The 22346-nt window shown below is 34.8% G+C and overlaps 2 protein-coding genes across 5 annotated transcripts in view; one reads left to right on the forward strand and one right to left on the reverse strand.

Moving 5' to 3' along the window:
* Nucleotides 1-22346, forward strand: part of ADK (adenosine kinase) — a 530009-nt gene that overhangs the window by 161379 nt on the left and 346284 nt on the right. For all 4 annotated transcript variants that reach the window (XM_040485454.1, XM_040485456.1, XM_040485455.1 and 1 more), the window contains one exon: nt 6481-6559. In XM_040485454.1, the coding sequence (XP_040341388.1) occupies nt 6481-6559 (79 nt within the window). The remainder of the gene's footprint in view (nt 1-6480; nt 6560-22346) is intronic.
* On the reverse strand, nt 15534-16275 carry LOC121036815 (40S ribosomal protein S27-like). The gene has a single exon (XM_040485459.1). It carries the CDS (start codon nt 15838-15840, stop codon nt 15589-15591), a length of 252 nt encoding a protein of 83 aa, XP_040341393.1. The 5' UTR covers nt 15841-16275; the 3' UTR covers nt 15534-15588.

The following is a 22346-nucleotide window of genomic DNA, read 5'->3' on the forward strand; positions in this document are numbered from 1 at the left end:
CCTTATCAGGGAAATACAAATCAAAACCACACTCAGGTATCACCTCACGCCAGTCAGAGTGGCCAAAATGAACAAATCAGGAGACTATAGATGCTGGCGAGGATGTGGAGAAACGGGAACCCTCTTGCACTGTTGGTGGGAATGCAAATTGGTGCAGCCGCTCTGGAAAGCAGTGTGGAGGTTCCTCAGAAAATTAAAAATAGACCTACCCTATGACCCAGCAATAGCACTGCTAGGAATTTATCCAAGGGATACAGGAGTACTGATGCATAGGGGCACTTGTACCCCAATGTTCATAGCAGCACTCTCAACAATAGCCAAATTATGGAAAGAGCCTAAATGTCCATCAACGGATGAATGGATAAATAAATTGTGGTTTATATACACAATGGAATACTACGTGGCAATGAGAAAAAATGAAATATGGCCTTTTGTAGCAACGTGGATGGAACTGGAGAGTGTGATGCTAAGTGAAATAAGCCATACAGAGAAAGACAGATACCATATGGTTTCACTCTTATGTGGATCCTGAGAAACTTAACAGGAACCCATGGGGGAGGGGAAGGAAAAAAAAAAAGAGGTTAGAGTGGGAGAGAGCCAAAGCATAAGAGACTGTTAAAAACTGAGAACGAACTGAGGGTTGATGGGGGGTGGGAGGGAGGAGAGGGTGGGTGATGGGTATTGAGGAGGGCACCTTTTGGGATGAGCACTGGGTGTTGTATGGAAACCAATTTGACAATAAATTTCATATATTAAAAAAAATAAAATAAAATAAAATGAACAAAAAAAATTTGATTATTAACATTTGAGATACTTATGAACTCTAACTGAAGGAGAGAAAATGAGAAAACTTTTTCTTTCATCTTTTCCTTCTTCCATCCAAAATATCCATGTATATACAATGTTTTTATATTTTGTAAATGTTATTAAGTATTACAAATGTTTGCAATTGTAATTAAATGTTACATGTTTTATCTCAGCATAGTTTCTAAAATTGAAAACCAGACAAAAGGCCTTCATTACCAAATAACTAGGTAACTATTATTCTTTGTAGAACCATGTACTGTAGTGTATGTATAGATTCATAGAAGAGAAATACATTACTTTGTTATTAAAATATTTGCTACTTAAGGAAGAATTTTACATGTAATAAGATTTATTACATGTAATAATTTTACATGTAATGGTTCCTCCTTTAATTTCTTTTTGGACTCCTTTACTTTTTCAAAGTTATACACAGTTATCACTTTTTTCCCTTTTTTGTTGTTGTTGTTGTTGTAAACCCATGCTATCTTCTTTCTTATGTTTTGTTTTGTTTGTTACACCTCCTCCTTAGTAACTTTTCTTTCATAATTGCCAGTACTTACATGTGAAGCTTATATTTTCCCTTATCATGAGTTGATAATCTGAGTGGATATTGAATTCTATTTTGAAAATCTTTTTTTTTTCTTCTAGCATAGAATATAATGTGGGGTTTTTTTTTTTTGTTTGTTTGTTTTAGCATCCTCTGTTCTTTAAGAAATCTGATGTACTCTGATTCTTAGTCCTTTTCAGATAATCTGTTATTTTTCACTCTAGAAGTTCTTAAGGTTTTCTCTTGATATGAAGAATTCTGAAATTGAATAAGTTATTGTGCAAATATGGATCCTAGTCCCCTCCCTAATGGAATAGCTTCACATTTGAACATATCTGAAGATTATATATTTTTTCTCTTTCGAAAACATTTTTTTCTAAAATTTCTTTCTTACCCTTCATTATCTCTAGTCTCCCCATCATTCTTCTTAAATGGATCTTGGGCTACCTGATCCATTCTCTGTGCTTAATTTTTTTTTCATACTCTTCATCTCTTATATTTCCTACGGTATTTTCAGCTTTCTTACCTTCATCTTATTTTTTATCCAAAGCCATTTTTATTGCTCAGGTCCTTCACTCAACTATTGATATTTTTAAAAATTCAGAAGTGGTAAAACTAATTTATAGAAACTCTGTTATTTTTTAGTTGCTTCTTTTTCATATAATTAGGCAGGCAGGTTTTTCTGCATTTTCTCTGAGAAAAAAATTAAAAAGGAATGGAAAATAGTGCAGCAGTTCTTCAAAAAGTTCAAAAGTTAATGTTAATAGTTAAAAGTTAAACTGACCCAGTAGTTCCACTCCTAGGCATATGCCCAAGAGAAATGAAAATATTATGTCAACACAAAACCTTGTATGTGAATGTTTATTATGGTATTATCCATAGCAAATCAAAAGATGAAAGCAATCTAAGTATCTGGGATGGATGAATGGATAAACAAAATGTGGTATATCCATATAACACAATGTTATTCAGCTAAAAAAAGGAGTAAAGTACTAATAGATGCTGCAGCATGTATGAACACTGATAACATTATTCTAAGTGAAAGAATCCAGTCAACAAAATCATTCACATATTATATGATTCCATTTATATGAAATGGCTAGAATAGACAAAAATACAGACATAGAAAGTGGAATAGCAGTTATTTAGGGTGGGGAAGGATGATGGGGATATTCGGTTTTGGTAACTAAAGGTTTGGGTGTTTCTTTATGAGTCAATGGATATATTCTTGATAGTGGTGATGGTTGCACAATTATGGATATATTTAAAATGATTGGATTGTAGACTTCAAATGAGTGAATTAATAAAGCTGCTACCAAAAAAAAGTTAAAAAAAATTTTTTTTAACATTTAGTTTTTTTGAGACAGAGAGCATGAACAGGGGAGGGTCAGAGAAAGAGGGAGACACAGAATCTGAAACAGGCTTCAGGCTCTGAGCTGTCAGCACAGAGCCTGACGCGGGGCTCGAACCCACAGACCGCGAGATCATGACCTGAGCCAAAGTCCGACGCTCAACTGACTGAGCCACCCAGGCACCCCAAAAAAAGTTTTTTAAAGAAAAAAAAATTTTCAGGTAGGCTAGGAAGCTACACAATTATTTGGGATATGGAGGACTTTCAACAACAAATTGGAACATTTAAACAAATTGTACTCTTGTGGGTAAGGTAGGAGAGGCTGGACAGTGTTCCAAATGGAATGTTTAAAGGAATTACTTTTTTATGTCTCCTATCACTGCTTTGTCAATTCTATTATGTTTTCTTTCTGTAAAGTTAGTATTTATTATTTCTTCAATTTGTGGTCTGTGTTTGGCCTCTTTGCTTGCTTTGTGGTATTGTTAATACGTTTTTTCATATATAGGTAAATATATAAATATATATGTATAAATATATATAAAACATGTTTTTTGACATCTGGTAAGTCTTGGGAAAGTATGCAAACATATGCATCATCATCCATCTTGAAATATGAGGTCCTATAATTTTTATATTTGAACTAATTCCAAAAGTAATATTAATAAACAAAATTTTGGTTTTTATAGAAAACTCTCTTTACTGACTGAAATGATAAAAAATATACCCTGATTTGTGTGTATTTGTAATTAATTAACAAGTAATTTTGATACTGCAGTTCTGATTTTGACTCACCAGTGTGCCATATGTGACCTCTGGCAATCTACTCAAACTTTATGTCTAACTTTTCCCATTTTTTTTTTAAGTTTATTTTTTATCTTTTGAGAGAGGGAGAGAGAGAGAGCGAGGGAGAGGCAGACAGAGAGAGAAAGAGATGATCCCAAGCAGGTTTGACATTGTGAGCACAGAGTCCGATATGGGGCTTGAACTCATGAACTGCGAGATCATGACCTGAAATGAAATCAAGAGTCTGACGCTTAGCCAACTGAGCCACCCAGGTGCCCCATTTCCCATTTCTTAAGTGAAGGTGTTCTTTTAGGTCCATTTCAGCTCTAGAATTGATCATGTTTACTCTGTTTATTTTGTTATTCAACTCTTCCAGCACCTCCAACAGTACTTTTTTGTAATAAAGGGATATTCTTTATTTGTGTATGACTTTGATAGCCACTATTCACACGTGGCTGCTGAGCACTTGAAGTATGGCTAGTGTGCCTGAAGAACTGAATTTTAATGAGTTAGTTTTTTAATTTAATTTATTTTTTTTCTTTTATTATTATTTTTAATGTTTATTCATTTTTGAGAGACAAAGAGAGACAGAGTGCAAGCAGGGGTGGGGCAGAGAGAGAGGGAGACACAGAATCTAAAGCAGGTTCCAGGCTCTGAGCTGTCAGCCCAGAGCCCGACACAGGGCTCGAACCCACAAACCGTGAGATAGATCGTGACCTGAGCTGAAGTCAGACTCCTAACTGACTGAACCACCCAGGTGTCCCAAGTTAGTTTTTTATTTTAGAGAGCATGCAAGTAGGGCAGAGGGAGAGAGAGAGAGAGACTATCTTAAGCAGGTTCCACACTCAGTGCGAGCCCAGTGCTGGGCTCTGTCCACAACCCTGGGATCATGACCTGAGCCAAAAATCAAGAGTCAGGTACTCAACCAACTGAGCCACCCAGGTGCCCCTGAAGAACTGAATTTTAAATTTTATTTAACTTTATTAGTTTAAATTTGAATGTCTGTAGCCTTCCTTGCCTCTTCCAGCTTTTGGTGGGTGTTGGCGTTCCTTGGCTCCTTATCACTCTAGTCTTTGCCTCCATCTTCACATGGTCTTCTCCTTTGTGTCTTTTCTTCTGTCCATTATGAGAAGACTTCTTACTGAACTTAGACCCCTCCTGGGTAATGTAGGAGGGAAGATCTTATCTCAAGCTCCTTAACTTACTTGTATCTCCAAAGCCTTCTTTTCTAAATAAGGTTACATTCACTGGTTATGGGGGAACATATCTTTATGGAGGCCACAATTCAACCCACTACAAATACGATCCAAAACCTTTGGAGGAATTGACTTTTGACAGTGGAGGGACCTCAAATGAGCCTAGCATTTGATCACTGTATATTTACTTTATCCATTCACTCTCCCTTTCTTCTCCAATCTCTAACATCACGCTTAGCTGGTATCTGTCTAGTTCAGAAAGTAAGTAGAAGAGGGACACTTGGGTGGTCAGTTGGTTCAGCATCGACTTCAGCTCAGGTCACGATCTCATGGTTTGTGGATTCGGGCCCTGTATCAGCCTCTGTGCAGACAGTGTGGAGCCTGCAGCCTGCTTCAGATTCTGTGTCTCCCTCTCTCTCTGCTGTCCTCTGCTTGTGCTCTGTCTCTTTCTCTCTCTCTAAAAAATAAACATTAAAAAAAAAAAAAGTACCTAAGTAGAAGGGAACTTCCCTTGAGCTACTGCAGCTACCTACCTCTGCATCTGTGCCTATATATTTTGCCTTTTCTACTGTTATTATTACATTGGTATTATTAGTGGCATACGAATTCTGCTGTCAAAATTCTGGGCAGGTTTGCTAGTTTTGTTTATTGTCATCTCAGTGTTTTACAGATGGAATCCCAAGGTAGTTGGATGTATGGGAGTGGGTATAACTCCATTTTTCCTATTCCTAATATAACCATATCTGTATTTGTCTTTTTGGTATTTTGAGGTTCTGTGAAATGTTTCATTTTAGTGAAAGGATCTACTTCTGTACTTTGTTTTTAAAGTTTTGAAAATACTTGTCAATACTGAAACCTTCCTTGAATATTCTATTCATATCCCAATCTCCCTTTTTTGACCAACCTCCTCTAGCACTTGCTGTCTACATTGCATATATTCTGTTGTTTGATAATTTGATGGTTTCTAATTTTCTGTATTTTCTCATGTGTATTCATCCTTGTCTCCCTCCAAAGCTTCTTCGTCCTTTGAAATTAAGGTACATACTTACGCCCCTTGGATATCTCTAACATGCTAAAGACATGCAGTAAGGAATATTGATTTGAAATCCAGGTTAATAAAGGCCATCTAATTTGAGATTTATTCAAATCAGTGTCCGTAGTTTTTTGCCTGGGTACATGAAAGTTTCATGTGTAGTGGATGTATGTAGTTTCCTGGAGAGAAGTTCTATAGCTTTTATCAGATGCCAAAGTATTATTTTATGGCTTTAGATATTTAGATATTTAGATAAAGCTTTAGATCACTACTGTCTGTGTCTTTATATGGCAGATACAGAAATTATGTCACCAAGCAGCTTGCCTAGAATCATACCCCAGTGTGTGGTTTCCCAATTCTTTACATTTTAAACTAATTGTCTTTATGATATCTAAAACTTTTTAAACTTACTAGAATTTACATTTGTAAGGATTCTAGAGATCAACATTTAATATGGGAAAATATGCATTGCTTATAAGTAATAATTTATGAATTTGTATTTTTACCTTTTTTAGTATAGTGGTTAATTATGGACAGTTTATATATTTTAAATTCTTATAATTGTACATTTGTAGAAAAATTTTCGTAAGTACAAATTCAGCATGCTTGTTTTTCATATATATTTTAATTCATTTATTCAACATAATTATATAATTGAAAATATTTTACTAATGGTGATTCAGTGTGCTTCTAATCAGAAAAATTTGCATTGTGACAACTGACAGATGCTAACTTACTTTTTTCTACTGTGATTTTCTTGTAGGTTTGATGATCTTGTAAAAAAATTCAAAGTCGAATATCATGCTGGTGGTTCTACCCAGAATTCTATTAAAGTGGCACAGGTTGGTTAATTATTTTAAAAGTTACAAAGAAATAGATTCGAAGTGATTCTAGATTTATGGTCATTGTACATAATTGTTCCAATCTATATTTTATTGCTACAGAATAGTTTTGTTGGTTTTGAATTGGGATTTTAGCAATCATTGTCCATCTAATCAGCAAAAATTATCTTACTTTAATTGGTATTCCTTTGATTATTGGTAAGCTTAAACATGCTTTAATATGTTTATTGTTCACTTATATTTCTTCTTAATTACTTATTGAATTCATTCACTGTTTATTTTATAATTTTTAATGTGTTAATGACTTATGGAAATACTTTATATTTTATGGAAATTATCTGTTGAAAGTAATTATTATTCATACTTAAAATCTGCTTGTGGTGTATTTTACTGTGCCAAAGTTCTTAGTTTTTTAAATATAATTAAACTTTATGGCTTTTCTGAATTTTCTTTATCTTAACAAACCTTAAATTTACCCATTTATGGACAGGAATTGTGGCTCTCCTCTACTTAAAAATACTAATTTCAATCTAGCCCTCAGTTGAAGATTTTGTTTGCTTTTCAGTTCCCCTAATATTTTGAGAGTACTTTTCCTTTCCATCTGACTGATAATCCAAATACATAATTACCAAATTATAATTTGTGTCTAGGATAACCACAGTTTTCAAAAACAGTACTTTAGAAGTACTTGCCTTTAGAAGGACAATTTCTCAGATTTTCCTTGAAAGTAATAGGAGGAACTGATTCATTTGTACATAAAGCACATATTTATTGAGCTCCTGGGATATGTGCTAGTCATTGTGCTAGGTAACTTAAGTTCTCGTCTAAATTTTAAGAAAAATCTGAAAATATAGTTAGAACCTTAGAGTGGCTGATCCCGATATGGTCTTAGTTATATCTAATTCTGATATGGTCTTGTTGAATGAGGACATTGAGGTTTAGTTTAGAGTGGTCTAAAAAGTATAGGCAAATACACTAGAAAGGAGTTGACAGGGATACCCACCAGGGAAAGTACTGGGTTTTGTTTTGTATTAATGTGTTTGGTTGGTTCGGGATTTTTCTTTCCATTCGAGTTCTCCTTCACCCACAAAGCAACTTGATTATTGATTTCCATTTTTTCTATCACTGTACGTTATTAAAGAAGCACGTACTGGGCAGCAACTATAAGCCCCATAGACCTATGCTCACAATGTCTGCCAGATTCTGTGAACTGGAGATCTAAAATAGGATAAAATATATGATATGGTAAGAATTCAGGGATCATCTATTCACAGACACTTAATTCTACATATTTTTTGATGGTATATACCATGTGAAATATATATTTTCTGTATCTATGTCTTTTTTATAATACATATTTTGAAATATTCAGTTCTTCCATTGAAATAAGAAAAACAGGGTGGATAGGATTCATAGATAATAAACTGGTAGCTTATAAGATTGAGACAAAAGTCATGGGATTTTTTTAAGTATAGATAGTAAATAATCAAGTAGTTTGGGAAATAGGTGAACATTCAGCTAGTTGAGGTCCTTTATAACTTGATTGCATCGTAAGGTGTTATACCGTGTTAACTTAACCCCAGCTTTTACCCTTGCTTCCTGCTGTTTGTTTTAAATGAATAAATGTGTTGGGGCGCCTGGGTGGCGCAGTCGGTTAAGCGTCCGACTTCAGCCAGGTCACGATCTCGCGGTCCGGGAGTTCGAGCCCCGCGTCAGGCTCTGGGCTGATGGCTCAGAGCCTGGAGCCTGCTTCCGATTCTGTGTCTCCGTCTCTCTCTGCCCCTCCCCCGTTCATGCTCTGTCTCTGTCTGTCCCAAAAATAAATAAATAAATTAAAAAAAAAATGAATAAATGTGTAATGTAAACATCATGATTTAGTTGGTAGGCCCTTTTTGTTCTTTGCCCTCTGGAATAGCTGGCGTATTTATGTACGTGGAGGTACATAGTGCTTCAAGGTAACTTCCCCACACAATACCAAGGTTAGGTGAATTTCTCCTTGTTCTGTGGTTTAATAATACTTTACATGGTAGCTGTGGAAAAATATGTCAAAGGGAAATATAATGAAAGGGAGCATTAATTTGCAAAGATCAAAACTTCTTTGAAAGAAGAACTAAAAGTCATACAGGGAATAAAGTTTAACATTTCACAATCAATGTAGAGCTCATTTTCATGGATCTAACCAACAACCACACTTTGACATATCCATTGATATGGCAAATCATATCAACAAGAAAATGTTCCGTTTAGTTCTTAGATACTTTGATTTGTTAAGTCCGTTAAATCATATTCTTAAAGATTTTAGTGAAACCACAGGTAACATAAAACAAGATTGTTGAGATGTCCAAATATAATTCTAGACTTTACTCATCTGTGTATTTGACAGACAGTGCAAATTTAAATTTTGGACAATTTCATTCAGTGTAATTTTTTTAAAAAATAAAATAAAAGATCTTATCTGCAAAGTGTTTTGCGCCCTTTGTATATAGCACTGCTAAAATGTGATGTGATTTGCTTACTTCTGATATTGAAGCTTTCATAGTGAACATTTTAGGGCACTTTTCAAGTTCTCAATATGTACAGGTACACTTAATGTGATTTTTGACTTTAAAGAAATGGAAGGAGATAGCCTCCTTGGACATGTGCCTAAAGAATGGCTATAATTGTTGTTGGACTTAGAAAAGATATCCTGCAGTAAAATATTTTTAAAGTGTGAGACAGGAAGAATGTCCTTGTCTAATTTGGCAATACATTGAGGATGAGAACGGAGAAAAAGATTATACTAAAACAGAAATTTTTATGCCATTTCTCCAAAAATGTTTGATGATATTTGAAGAAGCCATAAGGAGACTAGAAAAAACTTATACAACAAACAAATGTCTCATTTTTTGTGTAACATGACTGCTTCCTAACTCAAGGTGGAGAAAAAAAGTCACCACAAAAGGACAGCCAAGTTAAATAAGATCCTCTCAATGTCTTTACTAAAACTGTAACTCATTTGGAATGCAACTTTGATAGCATAAATTGAAATTACTAGTGTGCTTCTGAAATGATATTTATTTTACACATGGAAAGCAAAGATAATTAATCTATCAATGCAAAAGACATGATTGATTAACAGTTGGAATACCAAAACAAGCATTTAGATTCAAAATAGATGGATGTTTTGTGGAGTTTGAAACAATTTCTTACATATCTAAGTACCTGCCATTACTAGTAATTACAATCCTAAGTATTCTGTGCTTATTGAGAGGGTATTTAGCTTGATATCATCACAGGACTGACACCAAGAATATGGACTTGATACAAGCAGAGTGGTCAAAATGAAATTTACATTTAACGATACTCAATTTTACCACACTAAAAAGAAGGGTTCTACTCGGTACAGGGAAGTGTTATTATTGGAAAGGAGACACAAAGCATGAAACTATTTTATTTCATGGGACAAAAAGAAACATGTCATTGTTATTTTTTCTAAATACTGGTAATATTTGTTTAATCCCACTTTTTTTTCTCTTCTTTTAAAAAATCTTAGGGGGCACCTAGGTGGCCTCAGTCGGTTAAGCGTCTGACTTCAGCTCAGGTCATGATCTCACAGTCCATGAGTTTGAGCCCCGTGTTGGGCTCTGTGCTGACAGCTCAGAGCCGGGAGCCTGTTTCAGATTCGGTGTCTCCCTCTCTCTCTCTGACCCTCCTCTGTTCATGCTCTGTCTCTCTCTGTCTCAAAAGTAAATAAACGTTAAAAAAAATTTTTTTTAATCTTAGTTACATTTATATATATTAAGAATATAAAATGTGGCCTATAAAATTTAAATTCCAATAGAGTTAAAAAAAAAGATAAAATAAGTTGCTGAATTTATTTTATCAAAAGAAACATAATAATGATTATTATATTTTCTCACACATATTTTTTGATTAGTCCTACTTTTAATTTTTACTGATTGCCACTGTTAATTGTTCCTGTTGTTTCATTTAAATAGCACTCATGTTACAGAAAAGTAAATAATGCAGAATAATATGTTCTTTCAAATAGGTACTGTATTGGTTTCCTCAGGCTGCCATAACAGTACCACAGACTGAGTGGTTATCCAAGAGATATTTATTTTCTAATAGTTCTGGAGGTGAGAAGTCCAAGACTGAGATGTCAGCAGCTTTAATTTCTTCTGACTCCTCTCTCCTGTTGCTACCTCTTCACATAATTGTAATTCTGTGCATACCCCTGGTGTCTATTTGTTTGTATCTAACTTTATAAGGACAATGGTCAAATTGGATTAGGATCCATCATAAGGACCACATGTTAACTTTTTTATCACTTTAAAGGCCCTTTCTCTAAATACAGTGCATTCTTAAATTCTGGGGCTTAGGGCTTCAACGTATGAATTTGGGGAGGACACAATTCAGTCCATGTCAAGTACTCATTTGTATGTTTTTTATTTTTGGTAGTGTACCATTTTGATTTTCTTATTTTCTTTTGTGTATGTGTTTTAGTTATTTTCTTAGTGACTACCTTGGGGATTACAATTAACATACTAAACTTATAACAACCTAGTTTAATTACTACCAACTTAGTTTCAGTGGCATACAAACAGTCCCTTCCTTTGAAAAGTCCCTTTCCATCCTCCCCCATTATATTGTTATTGTCAGTAATTACATCTTTATACATTGCCCATTAATATAGATTTATAATTATTTTATTCATTTGCCTTTTAATTCCTACAGGAATAAAACAGGAGTTGCAAACCAAAAGTGTGGTAATACTGGCTTTTATATTTACCTATACAGTTACCTTTACCAGTGTTCTTTATCTTTTGTTATGTCTTCAGTTTACTATCTAGTGTCCTTTCATTTCAGTCTCAAGAACTCCTTTTAAGCATGTCTTGCAAGACAAGTCTACTATTAACAAACTCCTTTAGCTTTGTTTATCTGGGAATGTCTCAATTTCTCCTTTATTCTTAAAGAATAGTTTTGCTGGATATAGAATTGTTGGTTTACATTTCTTTTAGCATTTTAAATATCATCTCACTGCTTTCTGGCCTCCGTGGTTACTGATAGTCAGCTTTTAATCTTATTTATCCACTTCTCTCTCTGTTTTTAAGATTCTTTCTTTGTCTCTGATAGTTTGGTCAAGTCTTAGTATGGATCTCTTTGAATTCATATTCTTTGGAGTTCATTGGGCTTCTGGATGTGTAAATTCATGTATTTCCTCAAAATTGGGAAGATTTAGGCCATCTTATTTTTAAATATTTTGTATTTGCCTCTCTCTTTCTCCTTGGATTTCCATAATATGTATGCTGGTCTGCTTGATGGTGGTGGTTGTCGTCTTCTTCTTCTTCTTCTTCTTCTTCTTCTTCTTCTTCTTCTTCTTGATGTTTCTGTAGAACAGGTTTTGAGCTACCAGTTTGTTCCACAGTTATTTATCATATTAAAAAAATTTTTTTTTGTCTGGTATGTTCATTCTTGGATTAGCATTCTAAAAACTTGCTTACTCTACCTTAAGACCAGTGGCTTATTGTTTCATATTCCCACACTGGGCTATTGGTTTTCTTAAACCTGGACTACTTAACTTACTTACCTCTTTGCAATCCTTATTTTATGCTACTGTGTACTCTCTCAAAACCTAGATCCTCACAACAGCTTAGGAGATAGACCAGATGATGTCTTCGTTTTAGTGATAAGGAAGGATTCTGATTAAATAAGATAGACAAAAATATGCCACGATAAGTAACTAGGTAAAGCAGAATTTAAAACCAGGTGTTTTAACTGGAACTTCTGATTTCTCTCCTTACTGGAGATTTTTCTCTCTTCCTTAGAAGACTTCAGTTTTGACTCGTCTATATGTGTGAGGTTTTGAGTGTTTTCATAAACCCTCTCCACTTCTTCCAGTCAGCTTTAATTTTGAAAGAATTGGAGGTTGTCAGGGAAAATCAAGTATCCATCATTTTAAATGTAGTTCTGAGTAAACCAACTTGTTCTTTCATGCTTCTTAGAGACAGCAATTTTTCTTGATGTTTAGATACCTTTTTGATCCTTGGACATTTATGCTTTTTTCTCAATAATTAAATTTTTTAGAAGCCTGATGACCAGGTATATGAGGTATTCCAAAGTATTTCTATGTTGTTTTAAGTTATGTAGGTTCACTTGTTTTTATGTTTCTTGCAAGTTAATTTACTGATTTTTCTAATGTTCCGTAGTCGTTAAAAGTTTGTTATTGTTCTGGGCATCTAATCAAATATTTTAAGTGTCTTCTTATCCTTTGTTAACTGAACTATAAGCAGATCATCATTAGAATTGTTGAACAACAAAACTCAACCAAGTAAATTTGAAGCTTTAATTGGCTTCTTTAAATGATTTGTGAGTTAGGCAGCATCCCATCTCACAAGTAGAGGAGAGCTCTGTTGAGCTGCAGGAAAGGAACAGTTTTTATTTTATTTTTATTTTATTTTATTTCATTTCATTTCATTTTTTAATTTTTTTAATGTTTATTTTTGAGAAACAATGCAAGTGGGGGGTGGGCAGAGAGAGAGGGGGACAGAAGATCTGAAGCAGGCTCTGTGTTGACAGCAAAGGGACAGATGCAAGGCTTGAATTCCTGAGTTGTGAGATCATGGCCTGAGCTGAAGTTGGAGGCTTAACCAACTGAGCCACCCAGGTTCCCCAGGATCAGTTTTTAAAGGCAGAAAAGGAATAGAAAAAAAGGAAACTATTAGGAAAGAATGTTGCCCTCCTAAGGGGAATGAAAAGGGTCTATCAGTACATTTCCCAGTGCTGACCAGGAAATTTCATATTGACTGGTTAAATGTTACATTTTTGGGGGTACGGAAACTGCAGTTAGGTTAGGTATTAAGTCTTGATTTGCTCACGTGGGGCTCTTAACATAAGTGACTTCATTTTGGGCTTGTGGTTTTTCTTTTTAACAAATTATTGCTTCTCTCTGTTATCCCCCAACATGTTGAGGCTATATGAATTTTTATGACTCTATTCAATAATTAAGAGTAACCATTTTTCTATTATTTTAGTACCTGCCATCTTTGTAAATAAAGCATATTTTTCTCTCATTTGAAGCAGAGATCTTTGGGATGAGTGTAATGCCCCTGATTTCGAATCCGAGAGACCACCAAGGAGCCGATACCGATGCAAATGCACGAGGGTTTATTTGCAAGCTCGAGCTTGGGCCCAAGTATACCCGACACAGCGGAGCAGGGACTTGGTCCCCTAGGTTATGAGGTGTAGCAGTTTTATGGGGGCCGGTGGCCAATGAGATTGTAACACACACAGAAAGTTGTACATTCATGTCCACACGCAGGTGGCCAATTGAATTACAATTTACCCTATAGTAACTGTTTGAACTAGCCTATCACTCTGGTCGGAATTGGCACGCAAGTTTGGCGAGCAAAAGGCGGGGTTTACATTCTTTGGCGGTTAGGGGTTCTGCATTCCTAAATGAGCCAGTTTCCAGTAAGGGTGTGCTCAGCGGCTTGACTAGGGTGAGTGAGTGTCTTAAGCAATAAGTAGGTCATGTGGGGGTTATACATGAGATGGTGGGTGTAGCACAAAATGGAGTTAGTCTTGCTCTGCTTGTCCAGTGGTAGGGGATTTTTGTAAAATTCCTTGGGTCCCACATGAGATAATACTTCTTTATTTGCTGTAGTCTAAATCATTTCATGGAAACTACTAAAATTGTATATGTTCCTTACCCCTCTTTCTATTTGTCTTTCGTTAGTAGCAATGACACCTCTCATTACAAATGTTGTTCCTTGATCACATGTATAAAACTATCAGTAATAGATCTGAATTTTTTCTTCACATAAGCATTAAACATTTAACTTGGTCTCTTCTTGAATTCTTATATCCTTACCTCTGTCTTTTAAGTCCTAACCTGGTTCTCTGATCATCAACTTTCTGGTTTTCCAGTTTCTCCTCTCGTTCCCAGTTAGATAAGCTTCCGTATTTTTATTTAGCTACTAATGAAAATTTAACCAAGTTTTGTTTAACCAAGTTTTTGTTTTGTTTTTAATTAAATTTTGAGAGAACTAAGTACCAGGATGTTTATATTTTTATACAGGATTTTACCTGGAGGAGACAGGAGGAGTGCTTTGTTTTTTTTTCTTTGATGCAATGTCATGTAATGAACCAGCTTTCAGAATTATGTTTTAAAGCCCAGACTACGTACATTGAGTTCCTAAAAACATTTTTTTTAAGTTTCAAAAATTATATTTGAATAAACAAACATGTTGGGCCAAAAATTGTAGAGCTGGTATTTCAAGAACCGTGTCGCATCTCCAACTAAGTCCCATAGTTTTTAGAAATTAAAAGTGATGAAAATCAAGAGCTCCATATTTCTCTTCTTCTTAAAAAAAGCAGTAAATCTGTGTGTTTTTTTTGTTTTAATATATATTTCTGATTATCTCTTTTTCTTGTGACCTATTTCACCTGAACAAACCAGTTAGAGATTAAAAGGCTTTTTACTAGACATACCTCTGGGAACCTGAGAACAGTCCAGACTGCTTGTATTTAAAAAGAAGAAATGACTTTGGAGTGATCAAAGAGAATTCTCTATTCTAATGTCTTACACCTGGAACAGTTGTAGAACCATCAATAGCACAACTGTATTTATAAATATCAGAGCAGGATGTGGCAGATGGTGATGCAACACAGAGGCTTGTCAAGCCTTATGTCATTAAAAAGGAGGTTTTTGTTGGTGCCAGTTTTAAGATAAATGAATAATTTTAAGTAATTTGGTTCTTACAAAGTAAAGTTGACTATGCAAAGCGTGATTTCTCCTTCCAGTTGAAAAAACTTTAAATGTGAATTAACACCTTTTGTTGTTGAATTAGATTGTGAGAGACTTTAGTAGCTAAAATAAAGTGAAGAATGCAGTGTTTTGTTTTCTGAAATGATATTTTTAATGGGTTTGTGACATTTTTTAAGTTACGTGAGGTTATTTATTTATCTATTTTTAATTTTTTAAAAATTTATTTAGCGAAAATTTGTTTATTGGGATAGTTTCCCACTCATCTTGATTCAGGGTGGTTTTAGTGCTGCTTCCTTCTGAAGGAGCATCCTTCTGTAAGCCTTGCTTTTCTTCCTGTAGGCTGGCAGAGGACAGTGGAGCAGCCAACACACAAAACTACCGTTTGTGCATAGCTAAAGATGGTGGTGATTTTGTAGAGTCCTGGGCACCTCACGTCCATGAAGTAGGAGGTGGGGATCTGCAGCAGTCGCTGCTTCTTATGCTTCCTCTTTTCTTCCAGGAATGGGTACAGGAGATCCTTTTTGAGGGGCATGTTCTCTTGGGGAGGTGGTTACCACAAGAAAAGATGTCAGGTTTTTTTAATGTGAAGCAGAACGTGTACATCTTCTCCTTCCTTCCTCTCTTCTGTACCCACTCAATCCTTCCCTTTCTTCTTTATTCTTCCTTTCTTCCTTTTTTTGTTTCAGATTTTTTTGTCCCTTAATTATACCTTCTATTAAGAGATTCTGTTACCACTATATACCTTATAACCTTTAATGTGGTGCATTATTCTATGGTATGACATTAAACATGGGTACAATTTGAGATCGTGTTTCTGCTGCTGCTTAAGAGCAAAACAGAGAGAACTTCAGTAAGAAATACTACAAATGACAATATCTAATTTCATCCAGGGGATAAAACTCTTGCCTTGGTTTCATTCCTTTTCATTCTTTTTTGGAATTAGAATTCAGAAACTATTAAAATAAATGTCTTATGGATAATGTATTCATTTATTTGAACTGAAAAATAAAGTCAGAGCTCTCTGGGGAGAAAAAAGTCTCATTTGTTTAGTTGGTTGGACAATCAGGATGGTCTTTGCCAATTAAATTATCTAGTGGAAATGTCAACTGCCGTCTTTTTTAAAGAACAGCTTTTCTAGGGGCGCCTGGGTAGTTCAGTCAGTTAAGCATCTGACTTCGGCTCAGGTCACAATCTCACAGCTTGTGGGTTCGAGCCCGGCATCAGGCTCTGTGCTGACAGCTCAGAGCCTGGAGCCTGCTTTGGATTCTGTGTCTTCCTCTCTCTTTGCCCCTCCCCTGCTCACACTCTGTCTCTCTCTCTCAAAAAATAAATGAACATTAAAAAAAAAAATTAAAAAACACCTTTTCTAAAGTATTTCTTTGATCTTTGGTACTTTTGATGGTGAAATACTTGAGATAATGAAGTAAAAAGCAAAATAGTCTAAATTTTAGCAAGGCATAGTTATGAGGGGTGTTGAGGATGTGCTGTGGAGTTAAGCAAAGTTGGGCAAGCAAAAACTTGGACAAGCCAGCTAACTTCTTCAAGTTTCAGTTTTTTGTTTGTTTGTTTTGAAAAATGGGAATAATCCTAGTAATTTACAGCCTAAAAATTTTAAAAGAATAAAATTATGACTCTCATAGAAAATGAACACATGTCAACAATTTTAACTCATAATTAATGAGTGAACAGGTAAGTATAGTTGACTTAAAAGAAAATTCAAAGTCCAGAGACATGTGTGGTCTGTGAAATCAAACTACAAGTATTACAAAACTGACTTTTTGTTCGGGTGGCAGGTTTCACTTCTCTCTGTAGGATCACATTTTATTTACTGATTTAGAGACAAGAATTATTACTAAGTAATATATAATTTATGTACTTATAAAGTAGCTCAAAGGTGATAAAATGTATCAACCCCATAGAATCAGATAATCTAGAAGGCTATGCTCTAAAAAAAAAAAATGCATAGGCTTCCATTAATACCTGCAATCTTTTTGATCCATTTCAAAATCTTTCACAATTTTTTTCTTTGGTGGTGCTTAACTCAATATAGTGTGTTGTTAGAATTAAATTATAAAATATGAACAATATAACTCAGTACTTATACATAATGAGGGCTCAATAAATTGTAGTTATTATTACATTCTGAAAAATGTATATGGTGGACATTTTCCATTAATTGAATTAAACTTAAGCTGTAATTCCAGCAATTTGTTAAGACTGTATTTAAAATGATAAAATATACCAGATATTCCTTCCTTCACACCTATTTATCTCTCAACAACTTCTTTCAAAAATAGAAAATAATGCAATGGGGCCTAAAACTGGTTAGTGGATTGGTTCTTACAAGGATTAAGAAGTTGAATAAAATTTGAACTTGTTCTAAGCTCCTGAATGTTTACTTGGTTAGCTGGATTGTTTTGGTTACTGACTTGGAAATTCTTTGTTTACAGCTTGGAAAATTTGTTGGTTGATTTAAATTGATATAAGGATTGTTAATCGATAGTTAATTGAATGCAAAAGAAAAGAAATGTTAGTCTCTTGGTATTTGAGCATGGTACTTAAATAAAGACGTTTAAATGCATTTTATGTTAAATATAAACACTCTAAGTTTTTATTTAAGGAAATTAATAATAAATCCCTTTGTAAAAGAATTTTTTAGAGAATGAGATAATAGTCTCTAATTATTGCACCTAAGTCAGTTTCATAAATGTTTATCTTCCATACCACATTCCTAATTCCACAGTCTTTATTCAGTAATTTTCCTCACATTTTCTTAGGTTTCCATGTCCGTATTTAAGCTAAGTAAACATCACAGAAAGCTCAGAGCATGTTGTCAAAACCAGTTTTTTATTACAATCAGCCTCTTTTTGTCCCGTGGCCTAGGCCACTACAAGTATATAAAGAGTGCCTTGATGCTTCTGGATGCCAATGAATCAAGAATCACTGCAAACACCACTTTTTATCAAGTCCTGTGAACCTGTTTCTTCTGTTTAGTCTTAGAGTTAGATATTTGTTAGTCTTCACCTTCCCATGTGTACTTTCCTCTGCCTAAAATGCTTTTTACCATGCCATTTTTTCTCTCATCCCTTCTAAATTTACCTGTCATTTCCAGAAATAAATGCTTTTTCTGACTTTTCATTTCCGTATGTTAGAAGTTCTTATAGGAACATATATATCTCTTTATATAGCTTAACCCAGCTAAGTCTGTACATTTGCTTGTGATATCCTGTCATTAATTTCATCTTACCCTTTAACACCATGCAAATCATTGGTCATGGTTTTCCCCCTGTTTATTCATTAATGGATTAATATAACCCAATCAATACTTACCATATAATGGGCAAATGAATGAATCTCTGTTCCCTTTTGTATTATTTATTTGACCTTCTGATCATGAACACTTACACCTCTAGTCAAGTAGATCCTAAATTATCCTTACTTTTACACTTTATTATCTAAATCAGAATTAGAAGTGGCACCTGGGTGCTCAGTTGGTTAAGCGCCTGACGTCGGCTCAGATTATGATCTCATGGTTCATGAGTACAAGCTTCGCATCAGTCTCTGTGCTGACAGCTCAGAGCCTGGAGCCTGCTTCAGATTCTGTGTCTCCCTCTTTCTCTGTCCCTGCCCTGCTATTGCTAAATCAGAATTAGAGCCTTTTGCTAAATAAAAACCAGATCCAGAATCCTGTTAAGGAAGAGTTTATTCACAAAGGTTATTGTAAGAATGGGGAAAGGGACCTTTGCAATAGCGGAATGGGGACTATTGCAATAAGGAAAATGCTACCATTGTGAGAATCTGTAAGTATCTTAAAAGTCAGGTAGAAAAGGGGCACCTGGGTGGCTCAGTTGGTTAAGTGTCTGACTTCAGCTCAGGTCGTGATCTCTAGGTCCATGGGTTTGGCCCCACTTCAGGCTCTGTGCTGAGAGCTAGGAGCCTAGACCCTGCTTTGGATGCTGTGTCTTCCTCTCTCTCTCTCTCTGCCCCTCCAGCTCCCATTCTCTCTCTCTCTCTCAAAAATAAATGAGCATTGAAAAAATTAAAGAAGAAAGTCAGGCAGAAAAGTTTTTCTCGTAGAAGGAAGAGGGAATATTCTAGGAAGAACCAGTTGTGTGGAAGTGGAATGAATAGATATGGGTGGGTAGAGGTGGAGTGATTGGATAGTACAGAGAATGTTTTACTTTGAGATCAGCCTGTTCTTAGGAGGGGCTGTTAGGTTGTATGCTGGTTAAGAGTGGGGGTGGGTCAAAGTTCAGGGGTCTCAGGGAAGTAGAGAAGCTTTGAAACTAACCTTTGGTTAAGTCCCAGTAACAGATATTTTGTTGAGATCATTGGGTACTAATAGTTCAAGTAATCATTTTTGAGCAAAGAATGGGAATTTGGAACGTCTGTGTCTAGCCTTGTCATAAGGGAAACAAGGGAGTTATCTGTGAATCTTTTCTAGTCACATGAGGAAGAATGATTCCTTGTAGTGAACTATTTCAGGAACACAAAGGGGTGGGGGATTTCTTTAACTGTCTCTGGTTACTAGGATTGTAGGGCTTGAGGTAAAGTTAACATTGAGAGAGGAAATTGGAAACATGTTTTTAATACAGTTATCTTGGTCACTTCCTCCTCCTCTTTATCTTCAGCCCTGCGCCCCCCCCCCCCGCGCCTTGCCCCCCAGGGAAGAATTAGAAATCCGTATCTCAGATTCAGAAACCTTTAAATTATTGCTAAAATATTTAGTCCACGTAGTTGTACATTATCTTTTCCACAAAATTTTATTTTCTATTTTTAGTCTTTCCTCAGAATGATCTTTAGAATAATTTTATCTGTATTTTGAAAAAATCCTCCTGTGGCTTGATGGGAATTTTGTACATGTTCTAAATTAATTTGGGGTAACAGACATTTTTATGTTGTGTTTTGATCTAGTCAAATGACATTAGAATGACGTATCTCTACTGAGTCAAATGTTTTTTAATCACCCAATAGTTTTATAACTACGTTATATAACTACGTTTATAACTACGTTATAAAACTATTTATACGTACGTTCATATATGTTGTAAATATCATGTAGTGTGATACATTCTTATTCTTGTTGTTATTCCTACAACTTTAAAATGACATCTTTTTTTTTTTTTTTTTTTTTTACCATGCTTTCCAGGTGATTATTGCTGGTATAGGAAGAGATATAGTTATTTTATACTCAGATACAACATTCCTTTACTGATTCTGTTACTTTTTTAGCTAATATCTTCCTTTGAGTTTCTAGATAATTATTCATGTTCCCTGAAAATTTCATTTGTTTTTTCTTCCTTTCTTTTGTTTATCCCTTTTTCATATGCTATTGCAGTAACAAGAATTTGAAAACTCTTTGGAGAATTGTAATTTTGATTTCTGAAGGTATGTGCTCTGTGTCAGGGAAGAATTATTCTAATCCTGGTATTTTTACAACTTAGATTAAATGGCTGTTGAGGGGCACCTGGGTGGCTCAGTTGGTTAAGTGTCTGACTTTAGCTCAGGTCATGATCTTGCTGTTGTCAAGTTCCAGTCCTGCGTTGGGCTCTGTGCTGACAGCTCAGAGCCTGGAACCTGTTTCAGATTCTGTGACTCCTTTCTCTCTCTGTGTCCCTCCCCCACTCACACTCTGTCTCTCTCTCTCAAAAATAAATAAACATTTAAAAAAAAAAGTGACTGTTAAGTTGATTACATAATTTATTTTTAGTTTTAGCTTATTGTTAAAATATAAGCATTATGATGTCAGGCGCTTTGCCAGTTTTGTTCTCTGTTGTTTACCCTCAGCATTTCCAACAATATCTGTCACTTAGAAGACATTCATTGAACATTTTTTAAGTGATTTAGTGAATTAATAGACATAACCCTGTATAAACAAGCTGTATTTTTCTTTACTGTTTGATTATGTGATTTGTATTAATTTTATTTAATTTTTTGATGAGTCAAAACATAGCTTTTTGTTTAAACATGAATATTTCCTTTAATCTACTTATTGATATTTTTTCTTTGAATGCCATGCATTATACATTTTGACAGACAGTATAAACAAAGCAATAAAGAGTATAGACTTTAGAAGCAAAGACCTGGATTCCAGTCCTGGTTCTTCACTTACATACTGAGTGATCTGAAACTCTTTGACTAATAGTTTCTTCACAAGTAAAATGAGAGAACTCATAACAAAGCCAGCTTTGTAGTTTAAGGGAGTTAAATATGATAATACCATAGATTACTTAGAATAGTACTTGGCACATAGTCAATGATCAAAAAAGCTTAGCTGTGTTGTTGTGCTATCATTGCTTTAGTTGTGTTTGATTTTGGTTGTGTTGTATCATAGAGTTGTAAAATCTTATTTTCTTTATGTAAAAGCAGTTGTTTCAATGATATCTAAAAAATGTGTGTGAAATCATCATTTCTGAGTTGTTAGACTCATCCCTAAATAGCTAGGAATAAACTTAACCAAGGAGTTGAAAGACCTATATACTGAAAAATATAAGACATTAATGAAAAAATTGAAGAAGACACAAATGAAAGATATTCTGTGATCATGGATTGGAAAAATGAGTATTATTAACGTGTCCAAACTACCTAAAGGGATCCACAGATTCAATGCAATCCCTATCAAAATCTCAATGACATTTTTTACAGAAATAGAACAAATCATCCTGAAATTTATATGGAATCACAGAGACCCTATGTACCCAAAGCAGTCTTGAAAACGAAAAATGAAGTTGGAGTCACCATACTCCCTGATTTCAAACTAAAATTACAAAGCTATGAAATCATAACAATATGCTGACAAAAACAGACACATAGATAAATGAAACAGGATAAGAGCCCAGAAGAAGTTTATGCATATATGGTCAGTTAGTTTACAACAAAGAAGCCAATATACAATGAGGAAAGGACAGTCTCTTCAGTAAATAGTGCTGGGAAAACTTGACAGGCACATGCAAAAGAATAAAACTTGATGAGTATTTCATACCATACACAAAAATCAACTCAAAATGTGTTAAAGACTTGAACATAAGATTTGTAACC

This window comes from Herpailurus yagouaroundi, unplaced genomic scaffold (genome assembly GCF_014898765.1).
Source record: "Herpailurus yagouaroundi ecotype Mexico unplaced genomic scaffold, PumYag 163, whole genome shotgun sequence".
Classification (NCBI taxonomy): Eukaryota; Metazoa; Chordata; class Mammalia; order Carnivora; family Felidae; genus Herpailurus; species Herpailurus yagouaroundi.

Excerpts from the sequence above, each read along its gene's own strand:
- LOC121036815 (XM_040485459.1), bottom strand. The coding sequence starts at position 15,840 with ATGCCCCTCAAAAAGGATCTCCTGTACCCATTCCTGGAAGAAAAGAGG.